Raw genomic sequence first — 12,467 nt, 5'->3', positions numbered from 1 at the left:
TGTTCCTTTTTGAAAAAATCCACATCCCGCGGTTATATCCCATTGAATTTAAAGCATTTCAAAGCATCTATTAAATGTTTTAAAGACATCAAACGAATGATTTCTATGATTAAAATGCTCAACTGAACCACTATTCTTCTTTTGACTTTATATGACAAAGTATTTTCATCTTCATTCTTCAAAATCTCAGTAAATTCTTTTTCTTTTTCTTCCTTCCGGAAATTTTTTTGAATTGTAACTATCTTCATATATTCGATTCTTCTTGCAATTTCCATTTGAATGAGTCTCTTTTCCTTTTGCATTCGTAATTAAATTATTCTTATTATCGCAATTAATATCAAAATTTCTTCACAAGCATAGATAATTTGTCAAATCTCAATGTCCTGCCATTCGTATTCAAATTTAAAAGCAAAGTGATTAGTTAAACCTTCCACATATCTTTTCCAGCGGTTTCCAGGAGTATTGTGTTTTAAACAAAATTAAAAAAACATAATTATGGATTTCAATTCAGTTCTTTTTTATTGACAGCAAATATTTGAACATAAATATACATAAACAGAAAAAGTGTAAAACAAAATGTTTCATCAAACGATGATAATATCGAAAAATATATCAAAAACTCAAATTCTATCTCTGTCATATTTAAATGCTTATTCACAATTATTTTCTTTGAATAGTATTAATAAAAAACAATTTTTGAAAGAAAAAACGATTTCTAAATAGAATATTCGTTCGACAGATTGATCTTTTCGACCGACTGATCTTTCGACCGACTGATCTTTGTCGTTAGACTGATCTCGACAAAGATCTGTCGTTAACCCATTGAAATTTTTAAATGTCAATAAATTAAATATTTGTTTGTCCGAATCTAGTGGAATTTTTTTTTTTTAATTTATTAAAAATATAATTTTATGAAAACAAAAAAGCAATTTTTTTAAATTTTTTGTTTTTTCGTTTATGAAAAAATAAAATACAAGCCGACTGTAATGTCGGTCGACTTGTCGAGCTGATGAAAAAATGTCGGTCTGTCGCAAAGGCCTAAGTGCATAATTTTTCAATGAGAATACTTGAAGTCAAAAATTTTTCACCATTATAAATAGTTTTTTAAGAAAGAAGGAGTAATTAAAGTTGTTAATATAGAAATTAAAAATTGAATTAAATGTTCATTCAACATTTAATTTAATTTGGTTCAATCATTCTTTAACTTTGTGATTGATTTGAGAACAAAAAAGAAAAAATGTTATTGCTCTCAGAATGATCGGTTTGATATCATTATTTAGTTAAGCTTGGTTTTAATAACAACTTATTTTGTATGATTTTTTGTGAAAATAACCAAATTTTATTGAACTAAAACTGTTTTTTATTTTAAAAAATTTCCCGTTATTTTTATAGATAAAAAAAGGAAATTTTCAAATGGGTCATTATTTTTCATATCATAACTTTGTACGAAGTTTGATTTTTTTTTTAAGGTTGTGGTATGGGACAAATAAGAAATAAGCTTATGTTGAAAATTCAATGAAAAAGAAACTTGATTGAATTGGAAAAAAATCATCAAAAAATATTGTTTTCTTCATTTCAACCATTATAACAGTTTTTTATGCAAATTTTCGTATTTTTTGATCATTAAGAATTGCGATGCTATACATGCACAACTCACGTCAAATGAGGATGGAAGGTTAAGTGTGATTCGATGAAATGACTTTTGAAGTGCTTTGAATTAAGTTTCATCTGAAAATGAATTAACATTTGTTATTTTGAATATGATTAGAAATTGCAATTTATTATTATGTGCGTTATTTTTAATAGAACTTTATTAATGATGCGAACAGCGTAGATAGATTAAAAGCTATGAAAGAAGTTTTTTAGTGAATTAATGTCAATGGAATCTTGTTTGATAGAAAAGAAGTGAAAAATCAAAAATCAAAAAGAAAGATAAAGTTATTCTATGATTCCTTTTGAAATATTTTTTCAAAGATTTGGAAGAAGAAGGGATCAGAGAATTCAATTTCATATTGGGCTGTTTCTTTGTTTATGGATCATTTTTTTTCTTATTGTTTCAAAACACAGAACATTATTTTGTTTGTTGTTTTGGTTGTTGTTTTTGAAATGAGCACATCATTTATCTATAAGAACAATATTCTTTTCATCAAAATTTTCAGAGATCTTGATAATTTTTTTTTGAAAAGTTTGATGGAAGAGCTCTCAAAACAAAGCTATAAATGTAACACATCACAAAGGCATATGAATTGAATAAGCAATATCAATGACATGAATTTCTCTTGGTAGGTGAACGTGCGAAATGAAGGGGAAAAACCCACACAAATAAACCAAATAAAAACCGTGAGGTTAAACAAACAATCTATGAAATGTAAGAAAGACATATTCAAATCGTTATGTTTCATTTAATTAAAAACAGAAGGCAAAAATTTGTTAGAAAAATTACTAGTCAGGCAAGCACATCATCCTTCAGCGTGCTTTTCTTAATGGAAAACTCAAAAAAGCAGGTGCTGAATTTGACTTATTTCATATTGTCAACACTTTCACCGAACGGATCATCAAATAAAATGACAATCCGACAAGCCATCAGAAAAAAAATCTTTTCAAATAAGATTCATCTGCTTGTTTCTGATCATTCTTGCACTTTATTATCTCTTGTATTTTTGTCAGAACTCATTCACCCACCACACTCCATTCCTCTTATCTTTCAGCCTTGCATCTGCTATTTCTGCTTTTAAACTTTTTTCTTTTTCATCATCATCTTCTTCTTCTTCCATTCCTCAATCTCATTCTTTTCAGATATATTCAACAAAGCGCTCCATTCCTTTCCCAGTGACAGAAATCTTCTTTTCTCCAATAACGATTGTTGTTGTCTCACTTTGATGATTCCCTTCCGTCAGTGTGACTGACAGACTCACATGGATCACGCTCTTTTCAACTGCAACGCCAATGGTTCTGCATGCACTTGACTCATCCAATCCGCACAACTCTTCTTCGCCACAACTCACTGCCACAAATCGGTTGAGAATCCCTCTCTTCAGCCAATCCTTTTTCGATGTTTGGTTATATGACCAAGCGCTTGCAATTGCATAATTATATCCGTAGCACACTCTCTGGTCATCTGTGTTTGTGGTGTAACATTCATAGAACGGATTATTTTGAGATAAATATACACTGTAGTAATCATAATACATCACATCATGCCCATATGGAGTGGCTGCAGAGCATTTGCATTCATGGAAGAACAAAAAATAACAATAAATTACATCATTTTGTGATGTCTGTCTATACGGATAAAGATACAATCCTCCTCCATATGACGATGCTGAACATGAAATAAACTGAATGCTCCTCATTTTGAATTGTGTGATTGGAATATTTGCACAATACATGCCTCCACCGCCTGTGCTTGCAAGTGAACATGAAGTGAAGCTGCAGTCAAACACACACGCGCTCTCCCCTTCTCCAGATTCTTCCCCAATACAATCTGTTCCCGAAACCTGAAAATTATCGAGATGAAGCCCTCCTCCCCAGCCATATGAAGAACATTTTTGAAATTCACATCCGCTGATCCGAACACACGACGAAATTAAATTAATGAACATCCCTCCTCCGCATTGATTTTGAGCTGTGCATGAGTTGAACAAATTGTTCACAATTTCAACGGATTTAATTTTATAGCACATGACTCCCCCTCCATCATAATTGGCATAACAATCATTGAATGAGCAGTGCTTTATTGAAACGGTGGCTGATGACTGACTGTGCATGCAAATAGCCCCTCCATTTGAAGCAATGTCTTCACATGTATTTTCTGTTCCTGTTGTTCTCGAACCACTCCATTCGCACCAAGTGAATGAATTTGCTCCATTATCTGTTGTATTCTGTCTTCCTGGAGTCAGCTTATTAGTTTCAGTTCCATTGCATTCAACATTTCTTGTCCTGCAACACCCAATAAACGAGGTGTTTGAGGCTGTCAGAGAGGCATAGGGATTGTTGAGGGAAGGGACAATCCCGCCATCATATGCATCGCAAACTGATGAAAATGAACAATTGCTCATCATACAATTTGTTTGGCAAAAGGAAGTGGACGTAGGTGAACATGCCTCATTTGCTGTGGAGATGTTGAAAAAAGTGAGTTTGGAGAGGGATATAAGGGGTATTGAAGGGGATGAGAGGAATAGGGCTGATGAGACACAAAAAGAAGAGAATCGTGATTCACTCACCGAAATACTCCCTTCAATGCCTTCTCCATCTCCATATCCATCTCCTTCTCTTCCTCTTTCTCTTCCTCTTTCTCCTTCTCCTTCTTTTTCTTGACCCCACCTTTCTCCACTTCATATCCTTTCCCTCCAAACAGCTTGCCTGAGAAAATCTCTCTCTCTTTACCACACAGCTTCAATTTGACATTCATCAATAATTTGATTTTCTTGCCAATAGTGAATACTTCCACAAACCTGATGTTAAAGTTATATCTTTTGAAAAACCTGAATAAAAGTGCATAAGCACCTTTATTTTCAAGAAAAACATCCATTCAATTCCTTCTCTTTTATTTGAGATCACGATCAATGGGTCAATCGCCACGATCGGATCAATGTTGCAATCTTCGCAGTTCGCGACATTTCCTGGACTTACGCCGTCGACCGAAGCAGCCGGACTGCCAGGTGGGGCGCAAAGCCAGATGAACATCCAATCGCAGCCGCAGCTCCTTTCTCCTCCTTTTATCAACCAGCCAACAGAATCTTCAACACAGCCGTCAGATAGAGAAAAGAGCAAACGAGAAGAAGAAGAAGGCATGTACGAAGCTGCAGCATCTGTTTTTGAAGAAGTATTTGCACAGGATCCCGTTAAATCTTTACTCGACATTCAGATTCATACTCTTTCAGTGGAAAGAATTCAGCAGGAATATTCGTTACACGATTTAAGCCCCTTGTTACCGCCAGTGCCTCCTCCAGCTACAAAATCCAAGAACTGGTTCAACGATGCACTTGACAGTGCAGGATATAAACAGGAGATGTGCCTATGTCAAGCTTTCAAAGCCGTTTTGTTTTGCTTAGCCGAAATGGATTCCAACAAGGATAGCGCACGACAGAGAGCTTCAGATGCGCTTGTCCTCACGGCAAAAGCGTTCCAGGAGGCCAGAAATACCAGAATTCAAGGGCGGTTCGGGTTTAAAGCAGCGGAAAAAATGAGAGCGGAAGCGGCGGCTGGGCTGTTGACATCGAGACAAGAACAGATCCTGAAAGAATCGGAGCTAGAAACGGATATGGCTAGTGCGCGAAGGAAATATAGAGGTTTTGAAACAATGATCGAGGCAACGAAGGAAAAAATGGATTTCCGTTCAGCCAGCCCAGTTCAGGCGCCGTCAAAAGGAGGAGCAGGTCAGAAGTTTTTTCGTCACAGACCCCGCTCTTTCTCAGGAAGGAGAAGCTATGGAAGCCGAACGAGAGCAGCAGGATGGTCCAGTCGGAGTCGGGGTCTTCAAAGGAATTAACGAAAGCAACAGAGAAAGAGTCGCAGCCAGATCAGATCATTGGAGGAAGGACGGTGCTGTTCTTAAAGGCATGGGAAGAGATTGGAGGAGGAGATTTGATCCGAAATGGGATCCAAGCGATGTGGAAGAATTGCATTGATGAAAGAAGTGGACAAATGGAAAGTGAAAGCAGTGAAAGCCAAGAAGGTGAGAACAAGAGATTTCGCCTCGTTCATTGGAAAACTCAGCGCAATCCGTTTCGTTCAGCAAGACACTTCCCTATGGCTGCATTCCATGTATCGCCTCTTACAAAAAGGATTGGAGTTGCAAGGATGGAGCGGACAGATGAGAATCAACGCATCCATTATCCAACAGATTCTGCAATGGAGGAAGATATTGAAATCACGCCCTCAACGCAAGCTAATTCCAGTGTTTGTCCCACAGGCAGTGATTACAACAGATGCATCGGAAGTGGCGTGGGGGGCTACGCTGTCAATCAACAATCAACTGTTAGACGCACACAATCGGTTTCCACATCAACTTGCGAAACAGTCATCGAATTACAGGGAGTTAATGGCGGTGTGGTTAGCTCTCAACCATTTTGGCCCAGCGCTCCAGAGGAACGGAATCAGTCGACTGCATCTGAGATCGGACAATACAGCTGTTGTCTACAATATAAACAGATGGAATGCAGGAAAGAACTTGAGACCCGTACTGAGAAAGATATGGAGATGGAAGGAAGAAACACATATAGAGATGAGAGCCACACACATCCCAGGCATCAAGAACACAAGGGCAGACGCTCTGTCAAGACTAGAGAGAGCAGGGGATTACGAAGTGCGAACAGAAGAGCTGCTGGAGATTCTGAAGATAGCTCAGAGGACACCGACACTGGATGCGTTTGCAGCAAGTCACAATCACAAGTTGGAGAGATGGTGTGGCATCAACAGTCCGATTGCAGAGGATGGTCTCATGGTTCCATGGAAAGACGAAGTTGTTTTGGCTCACCCTCCTGTGCCGCTGATTGTATCAACGATTCAGAAAGCGAAAAGGGAGAAAGCACAAGTGATCTTACTCCTGCCGAACTGGAGAGGCCAGAACTGGGACACTCTTTTGAAGTCGATTCTACACAGGAGCTGGGACTGGAAGCTGCAAAAGGAAGTGTTACAGAAAGGCCCTTCAATGCAATGGACGAATGCCAGTCTTCCTCCAGGACGGTTGAGGATCGTGTTGTTGAATCCATACAGCGTGACGGAGAAGAATGGTGGAAACGCGCTTTGGAGCAGAAAGCTTTCGCAACAGATCTTGCAGAAGAGTGCCACAAGGGAATAGCGGAGACAACGTGGAAAGGATACCTCTTTGGCTTTGCACATTTTGGAAAGCAATGGAAGGAATGTGGCCACAAAGAAATACCAGACAATATATTCGATTGGGCATCAAATTGCGCTAATGTATTTTTATCCCTTAGAAATGGCGGAATGTCGCTCACGTGCCTGCAGATAACAAGAGCTGCAGTTTCTTTTTATTCCAGTCTCGTTTTCAATACGTGCTTAGGTGATATCCCACTCATTAAGATGCTATTCAGAGCGTTCAGAAGAACAAACAGATCAAAGAGAAAAGAAAACAGAGAAATTTGGAACCCACAGACGTTGTTGAAATATTTCGCAGATCAGGGACCGAATGAGACATTGAGCTTTAAGCAACTGACAATAAAGGTGATTGTGTTAACAATGTTATTTTCAGCCTGCAGATTTACAGAGCTTGAGAGAATAGACATGAGAAATTCAAGGTTTAAAGAAGAAGGAATATATCTTGACACGAGACTGAAGACTTCGGAGACACGCACAGAGATTGCCGTTCCGTATTTATCAGACTTGCCACTTATTTGTCCTGCTATCGCGATTAAGACCTTGTGGGAGAGAGTAAAACAAGCTAACCCAAACACAAACAGTCTGCTTCTTAATACAAACACTTTTGCCCCATTGACAGCAGGAGGGATTCGCAAACTTGCCAAGGAAGCACTGACCAACGCCGGGATACCAGACACATTTACTCCATACTCAATCAAGGCAGCCTCAATTTCGGCTTTGACAATGGCAGGTATTCCTCCAGTGCAGATTGCAAAGTTTGCTCGTCTTTCGCCACAAACAAACACATTGGTTAAACATTACTTCAGGGCGGATTTGGCTTCAGCAATGGGCAAGGTGATTGCTTCATCACCAGAAATATCGACAAAGCAGGCACAGCGCGCTGAAAAAGTCGAACAGAAAGGAAGGAAAGAAAGCCAGAACAAGGATGAAAAGAAGGTTGCAATTGTGAAGAAGCAGTACAATATGAGTAAAAGAAACGAAAAAATCCAAGCTTCCGACGACTCCCAAGCAATAATGCCTTCGAAGATTGAAGAACCAAAGGAAGAGGAAAAAGAGGATACAGAATATGACAAAAGGTTTATTATCAGAACAAGAGCTCAATCAAAGAAAGAAGAAATTCAGAAGGAATGGAAAGTGTCAAAAGCTGTAGTCATGATGGTATCAGAAATTCCCAACTAACATTTGATCTCAAATAAAAGAGAAGGAATTGAATGGATGTTTTTCTTGAAAATAAAGGTGCTTATGCACTTTTATTAGAAAAGAAAAACGATATTCAATTCCTTCTCTTTTTCCCACCACCGTTTTCACTCCCAACCCCTCTTTTATATAAGTTTTTTACATTGTCTTGTGTTCCACAATTCCTTTTCTTAGCGTTAATTTGTTTTTAAAAACGCAAAGTTTTGATTTTTCAAACAAATGCATAAACCCTCACATCACTACCACATTGATCCTGGGCGATGACCCATTGATCGTGATCTCAAATAAAAGAGAAGGAATTGAATATCGTTTTTCTTTTCTAATATGTTCCTTTTTCAAAGCTTTCTGATCGTTGAGAAGTCTTTCATAAATTTTCGATATCCAATAAGCTTCTGATATTCTTTATCAGGATCAAAAAACAAAAATAAAAAAAAATAAAAAAGAATAATTCGGATCAATGTGTTTTGTGCACCTGGGAGGAAGAAATACGTATCCAAGTCCGAATGATGCAGTAGCTATCTACACCATTTATGAATACAACCTAGTACTGCACCCTTCCGATGAATGCAGTCGAAGCATGCACAGCACATATAAACTAAGTCTCATTTTACTCAAAAACAGAAATCTCTTTATTCAATGAACATTTAAAAACTGAAAAATCTTTCAAAAGGCGACATCGCCTGCTAATTAAATTAAACGATTGTTGGGATAGTGAAGATGAAGCTATGTCATTGTTGACTACCTTTTTGCTTTTGAAATCTTTGATTTTTTCTTTTTATGAAGTCGATCCAATTTCAATTAATGATCGTTGCGGCAGATAGCCAACTGCTGATGCACCAATGAATTTCCCTTACTTCTCAAAATATTAATAATCTTTCATGTGATAGATTTGTAACGAAGGCCAAAATGAACGCTGTTTTGGAACATATTTTTCGAAATATCTGTTATGAACATTATACTCAATATGCTTATTTTGAATTGAAGATTGAAGATTTGATAGTTCTGAAGCAAAAGGAAACAACGTTTTGTGAATACTTGTTGAAGATGAACAAAATTGAACTGAAAAGAAATCAATCAAATTTTGAAGTGATTGAATTGCTTTCGATGGAAGATTATTGTTGATGGCGTTCACCAAGGTTCCAAACTCCGAATCACAATAATTTTTACCGTGATGCTCCCCAAAAAAGCTGAGTTCGCATTTTTTGTTACGAAAAAGTGGAGTTGAATGAGAAAGAATGAAATGCAAAACGAAACGATTGCGATAATGAGCTCCTGAATCGCAGAAGAATTTGAAGGTTTGAATGTGTTTGAAAAGCGGTCTTTCCAAAACAGATTGAAGACATTCAATAACGAACTGATGATCGTTTGACAGAGAATCAGAAAAGAAATTGAATGTGTTTTTTTTATATTCGTTATCCTGAAAATGAAATGTGATGATAGTAAATTGAGATATTTGTGTGTAGTTGAAGAATTCTTTCTGGAGTTGAACATTGCAAAGAGGAAGTTTCCACTTTTCCTTAAAATCGAAAAGGCAAACAAGTTCTTTTTCAGAAAGCGAAGATACAGTTTTATTGAAATGAATGCGCTGCCATTCGGATGTTTTCTTGTGAATGTTCAATGCAGCAAGTTGCTCCATATCTTTTTTTGAAAGATTTGCATTAGGTGGTAACGATTTTCGTTTGTTTTCCAAATAATTCAGTCTTTGGCAAAGGTCGCACACATCTGTTCGTTTTTTTGGTTTTGAAAACTGTGTAGTGAGTCTGTAAAAGTATGAAAGCGACACGTTAATGTGTGTTTCTTTAGTAAAATCCTCCCATAATTTGGTTTTAGGTTTCGAAATTAGTCTCTTTTCGAAAGGAGAAAATACTCTAACTTTTTGTTTGCTTCTTGTGAAATGATCACGGAGTGAAATACATTTGGGAAGCAAATTGAAAGTGGAGTCGGCAATTGTTTGTTTGTTAGTGGAATTAGTTGAATACGAATTGTTTGGAGAATAAGAAGAAATAGCTTGAATTGATTGAGATTTGGGTAACATTCCTCCCCTTCTTTGTTCATGTCCGTGCACATCACTGTATTTTTTCGTATAGAAGGATAAAGATGATCTGTAACCTTTTTGAAAAAGAGAACAAAATGTGCTGTTGAGATTTCTTTCATTTATTGATTGAGTATATGAATCATTACACAAAAACCACAAACTTTCATTCGATCTGCATCCTTTCACAATGGAAATGTAATGACCATGAGATTCATCTATGTTTTTGAATAGAACTTGTCCCACGAGTTGATATGAAGGACATTCATGTGAGTCTTCAAATGACTGAAGGAATTCTGAAGTTGTACTTGAAACTGTAACCTTTTGGTGAATTTCACTTGATGCAAACGAAATATTCAAATGTGGTGGCGAAAAGAATGGATTTTTAGTTTCATGAGACATTGCTAAAACGTTTGGAAATGAAGTGATTCTGATGTAACGAGAAGCTCTATTCATTTCGTGACATGATTTGCATTTGACTTTGTTTGATGATGATAATTTTTCATAACAAAACAAACTGTTTAGTCCATCAATGACAGAAGAACTGTTGATAATAAAGCTGTACGCATTTAAATCGATCTTCTCGGAAGTGCTGCCACAGAATTCACATTTGGAACATCTTATTATTGCAGGTGAAACATCTTTGTTTGTTATTTGATTGTCACTTTTGAATAAATACATCAGTTGTTCATAACCCACTGTAACATTCTGCTGTTCCCTTTTACCAAGATCAAGAAAACTATCCCATGAATCGATGAGTTCATTATTCCAAGTTACAATTGGTTTCTTATCATTGGCCAATTCATCACAGACATTATTCAACAGATTTGATAATTTGTCACCACCATTGTTTCGAATAGCAATAGTCTTTTGTTGCATTAACACAGACGTCCAACATTGTAAGATTGAGGACAAATAGCACGTGTTTCCCAAGTTCTGTAAACCATTCCTTGAGAATTGCCTCAATTGAATATTATTGCTTGTGAGATCGTGAATCTTGGATGGTCCTTCAATTTGTTCAGAAATGTTAGCAGGAATCGGAGGAATCAAAAAAGGAGATGGAAAATCACGAATAATATTTTGTTCGTATTGCTTTGTAGAGTTGTTATTATTGTTCTCTTTTTTGTTTGTTTGATTCCTGTGATCCATTATTTCCTTATTGAAAATATGATTCTTGTTTTGAATTCTGTTCACCTCATTATAGGCAGTATTTGGGAACATTTGAATTTTTGTTGTAAGATTACTTTGAAGATGAGGATTGTTATTTTGCAATTCATTTGTTTTATTACTCTGAACAGAAATAATATCGTTCTAAAAAGACTTATCAACAAACTTTTCATAATCTTTTGGGACTTTTTTGATTTGCTTTGTCCGAGAAGAAGTTGAAATTTCTGTAGAGTGATTAATCATTCAACTATTTCCTTTATTCCACTCTTCTTCATTTAGACCTTTTGAACCAACAAATAAATAAACAAAAAAAAAAAAAAATAAAAATAAAAATAAAATAAAAATAAAATAAAAATTGGAGATGTTAATACAAATAATTTGAACATTAATTTATTTTACAGCAAAAAACCTGATTTGCATTTTGGAACGACGGGTTGCTTTGGTGGAACTCTTTTTAAACTGTTTCGTTCAAATGTTTGCTTTGCATGATTGACTTTCCCCTGAGTTACGTTATATCCATATGTCTCAATTTTTTTGAAAAGTTCCTTTTGTTTAATTTTCTAATAAAATGAAAATTTCATTTTTCAATCAAATTTCTGTTCCCAGTCACGAAACTTTTCATGAATGGAAATAACAACATTGTTAAGATTTAACTTTCATGACAGCGAAATTTGGTGAGTGAGAACAAAAATTTGATCGAAAAATGAAATCTTCATTTTATTTGAAAATTAAACAAAAGGAACTTTTCAAAAAAATTTAGACATATGAGATCATTTGGCTGATGGACATTACTTGAGATAAAGCTTGAAGCATTGTGGTTTGCGAATGAGTTGGAGAAATGTTATATGCAATTGACAGATTCTTTAGCAAAAAATAATAATCAGCTACAAAATTGCAATAAAAAGAATTGTTTCAAAAACAATCTGAATCAATAAGAAGCATATGAGCAAAACACACAATTTAATTTCTTCTTAAGTTTCTTCATTGTTGAAGAAGCTTTTTCATATCGACAGAACAAATAATTAAACAAGTCTAACTTTGAATCTCCTCCAATTCTCAAAACTTCATTCCACAACGTCTCTGCTCTGGAATGAAGAGTTGATGTTGGAAGTTTTGAAAATCTTGATTTCGAAGATTCTTTTGACATTAACGACTACAACTGCTCTGTTGTCAATTTTGGGATATGATCAAACCAACCAAAAACAGAAAATATTGCAAACAGATTTATAAA

At 35.9% G+C, this 12,467-nt stretch overlaps 2 protein-coding genes across 2 annotated transcripts; both read right to left on the bottom strand.

The window, feature by feature from the left end:
- Positions 1-2,792: 2,792 nt before the first annotated feature.
- On the bottom strand, positions 2,793-4,058 carry MONOS_9888 (uncharacterized protein; the record flags this gene model as incomplete). The annotated part of the gene is made up of 1 exon (XM_067880428.1): positions 2,793-4,058. The coding sequence occupies one exon, from the start codon at positions 4,056-4,058 to the stop codon at positions 2,793-2,795; it is 1,266 nt and encodes a 421-aa protein (XP_067730887.1).
- A 161-nt stretch (positions 4,059-4,219) lies between these two features.
- MONOS_9889 (uncharacterized protein) lies at positions 4,220-4,863 on the bottom strand (the record flags this gene model as incomplete). Its single annotated transcript, XM_067880429.1, has 2 exons — positions 4,220-4,454; positions 4,526-4,863. 2 exons carry the CDS (start codon positions 4,861-4,863, stop codon positions 4,220-4,222), a joined length of 573 nt encoding a protein of 190 aa, XP_067730886.1.
- Between the last annotated feature and the right edge of the window lie 7,604 nt (positions 4,864-12,467).

The sequence above is a fragment of the Monocercomonoides exilis genome (assembly GCF_001643675.1).
Source record: "Monocercomonoides exilis strain PA203 chromosome Unknown scaffold13-1861174, whole genome shotgun sequence".
Classification (NCBI taxonomy): domain Eukaryota; phylum Preaxostyla; order Oxymonadida; family Polymastigidae; genus Monocercomonoides; species Monocercomonoides exilis.
The sequence above is the reverse complement of the archived record's forward strand: the minus strand, read 5'-3'. Positions and strand labels throughout refer to the sequence as shown.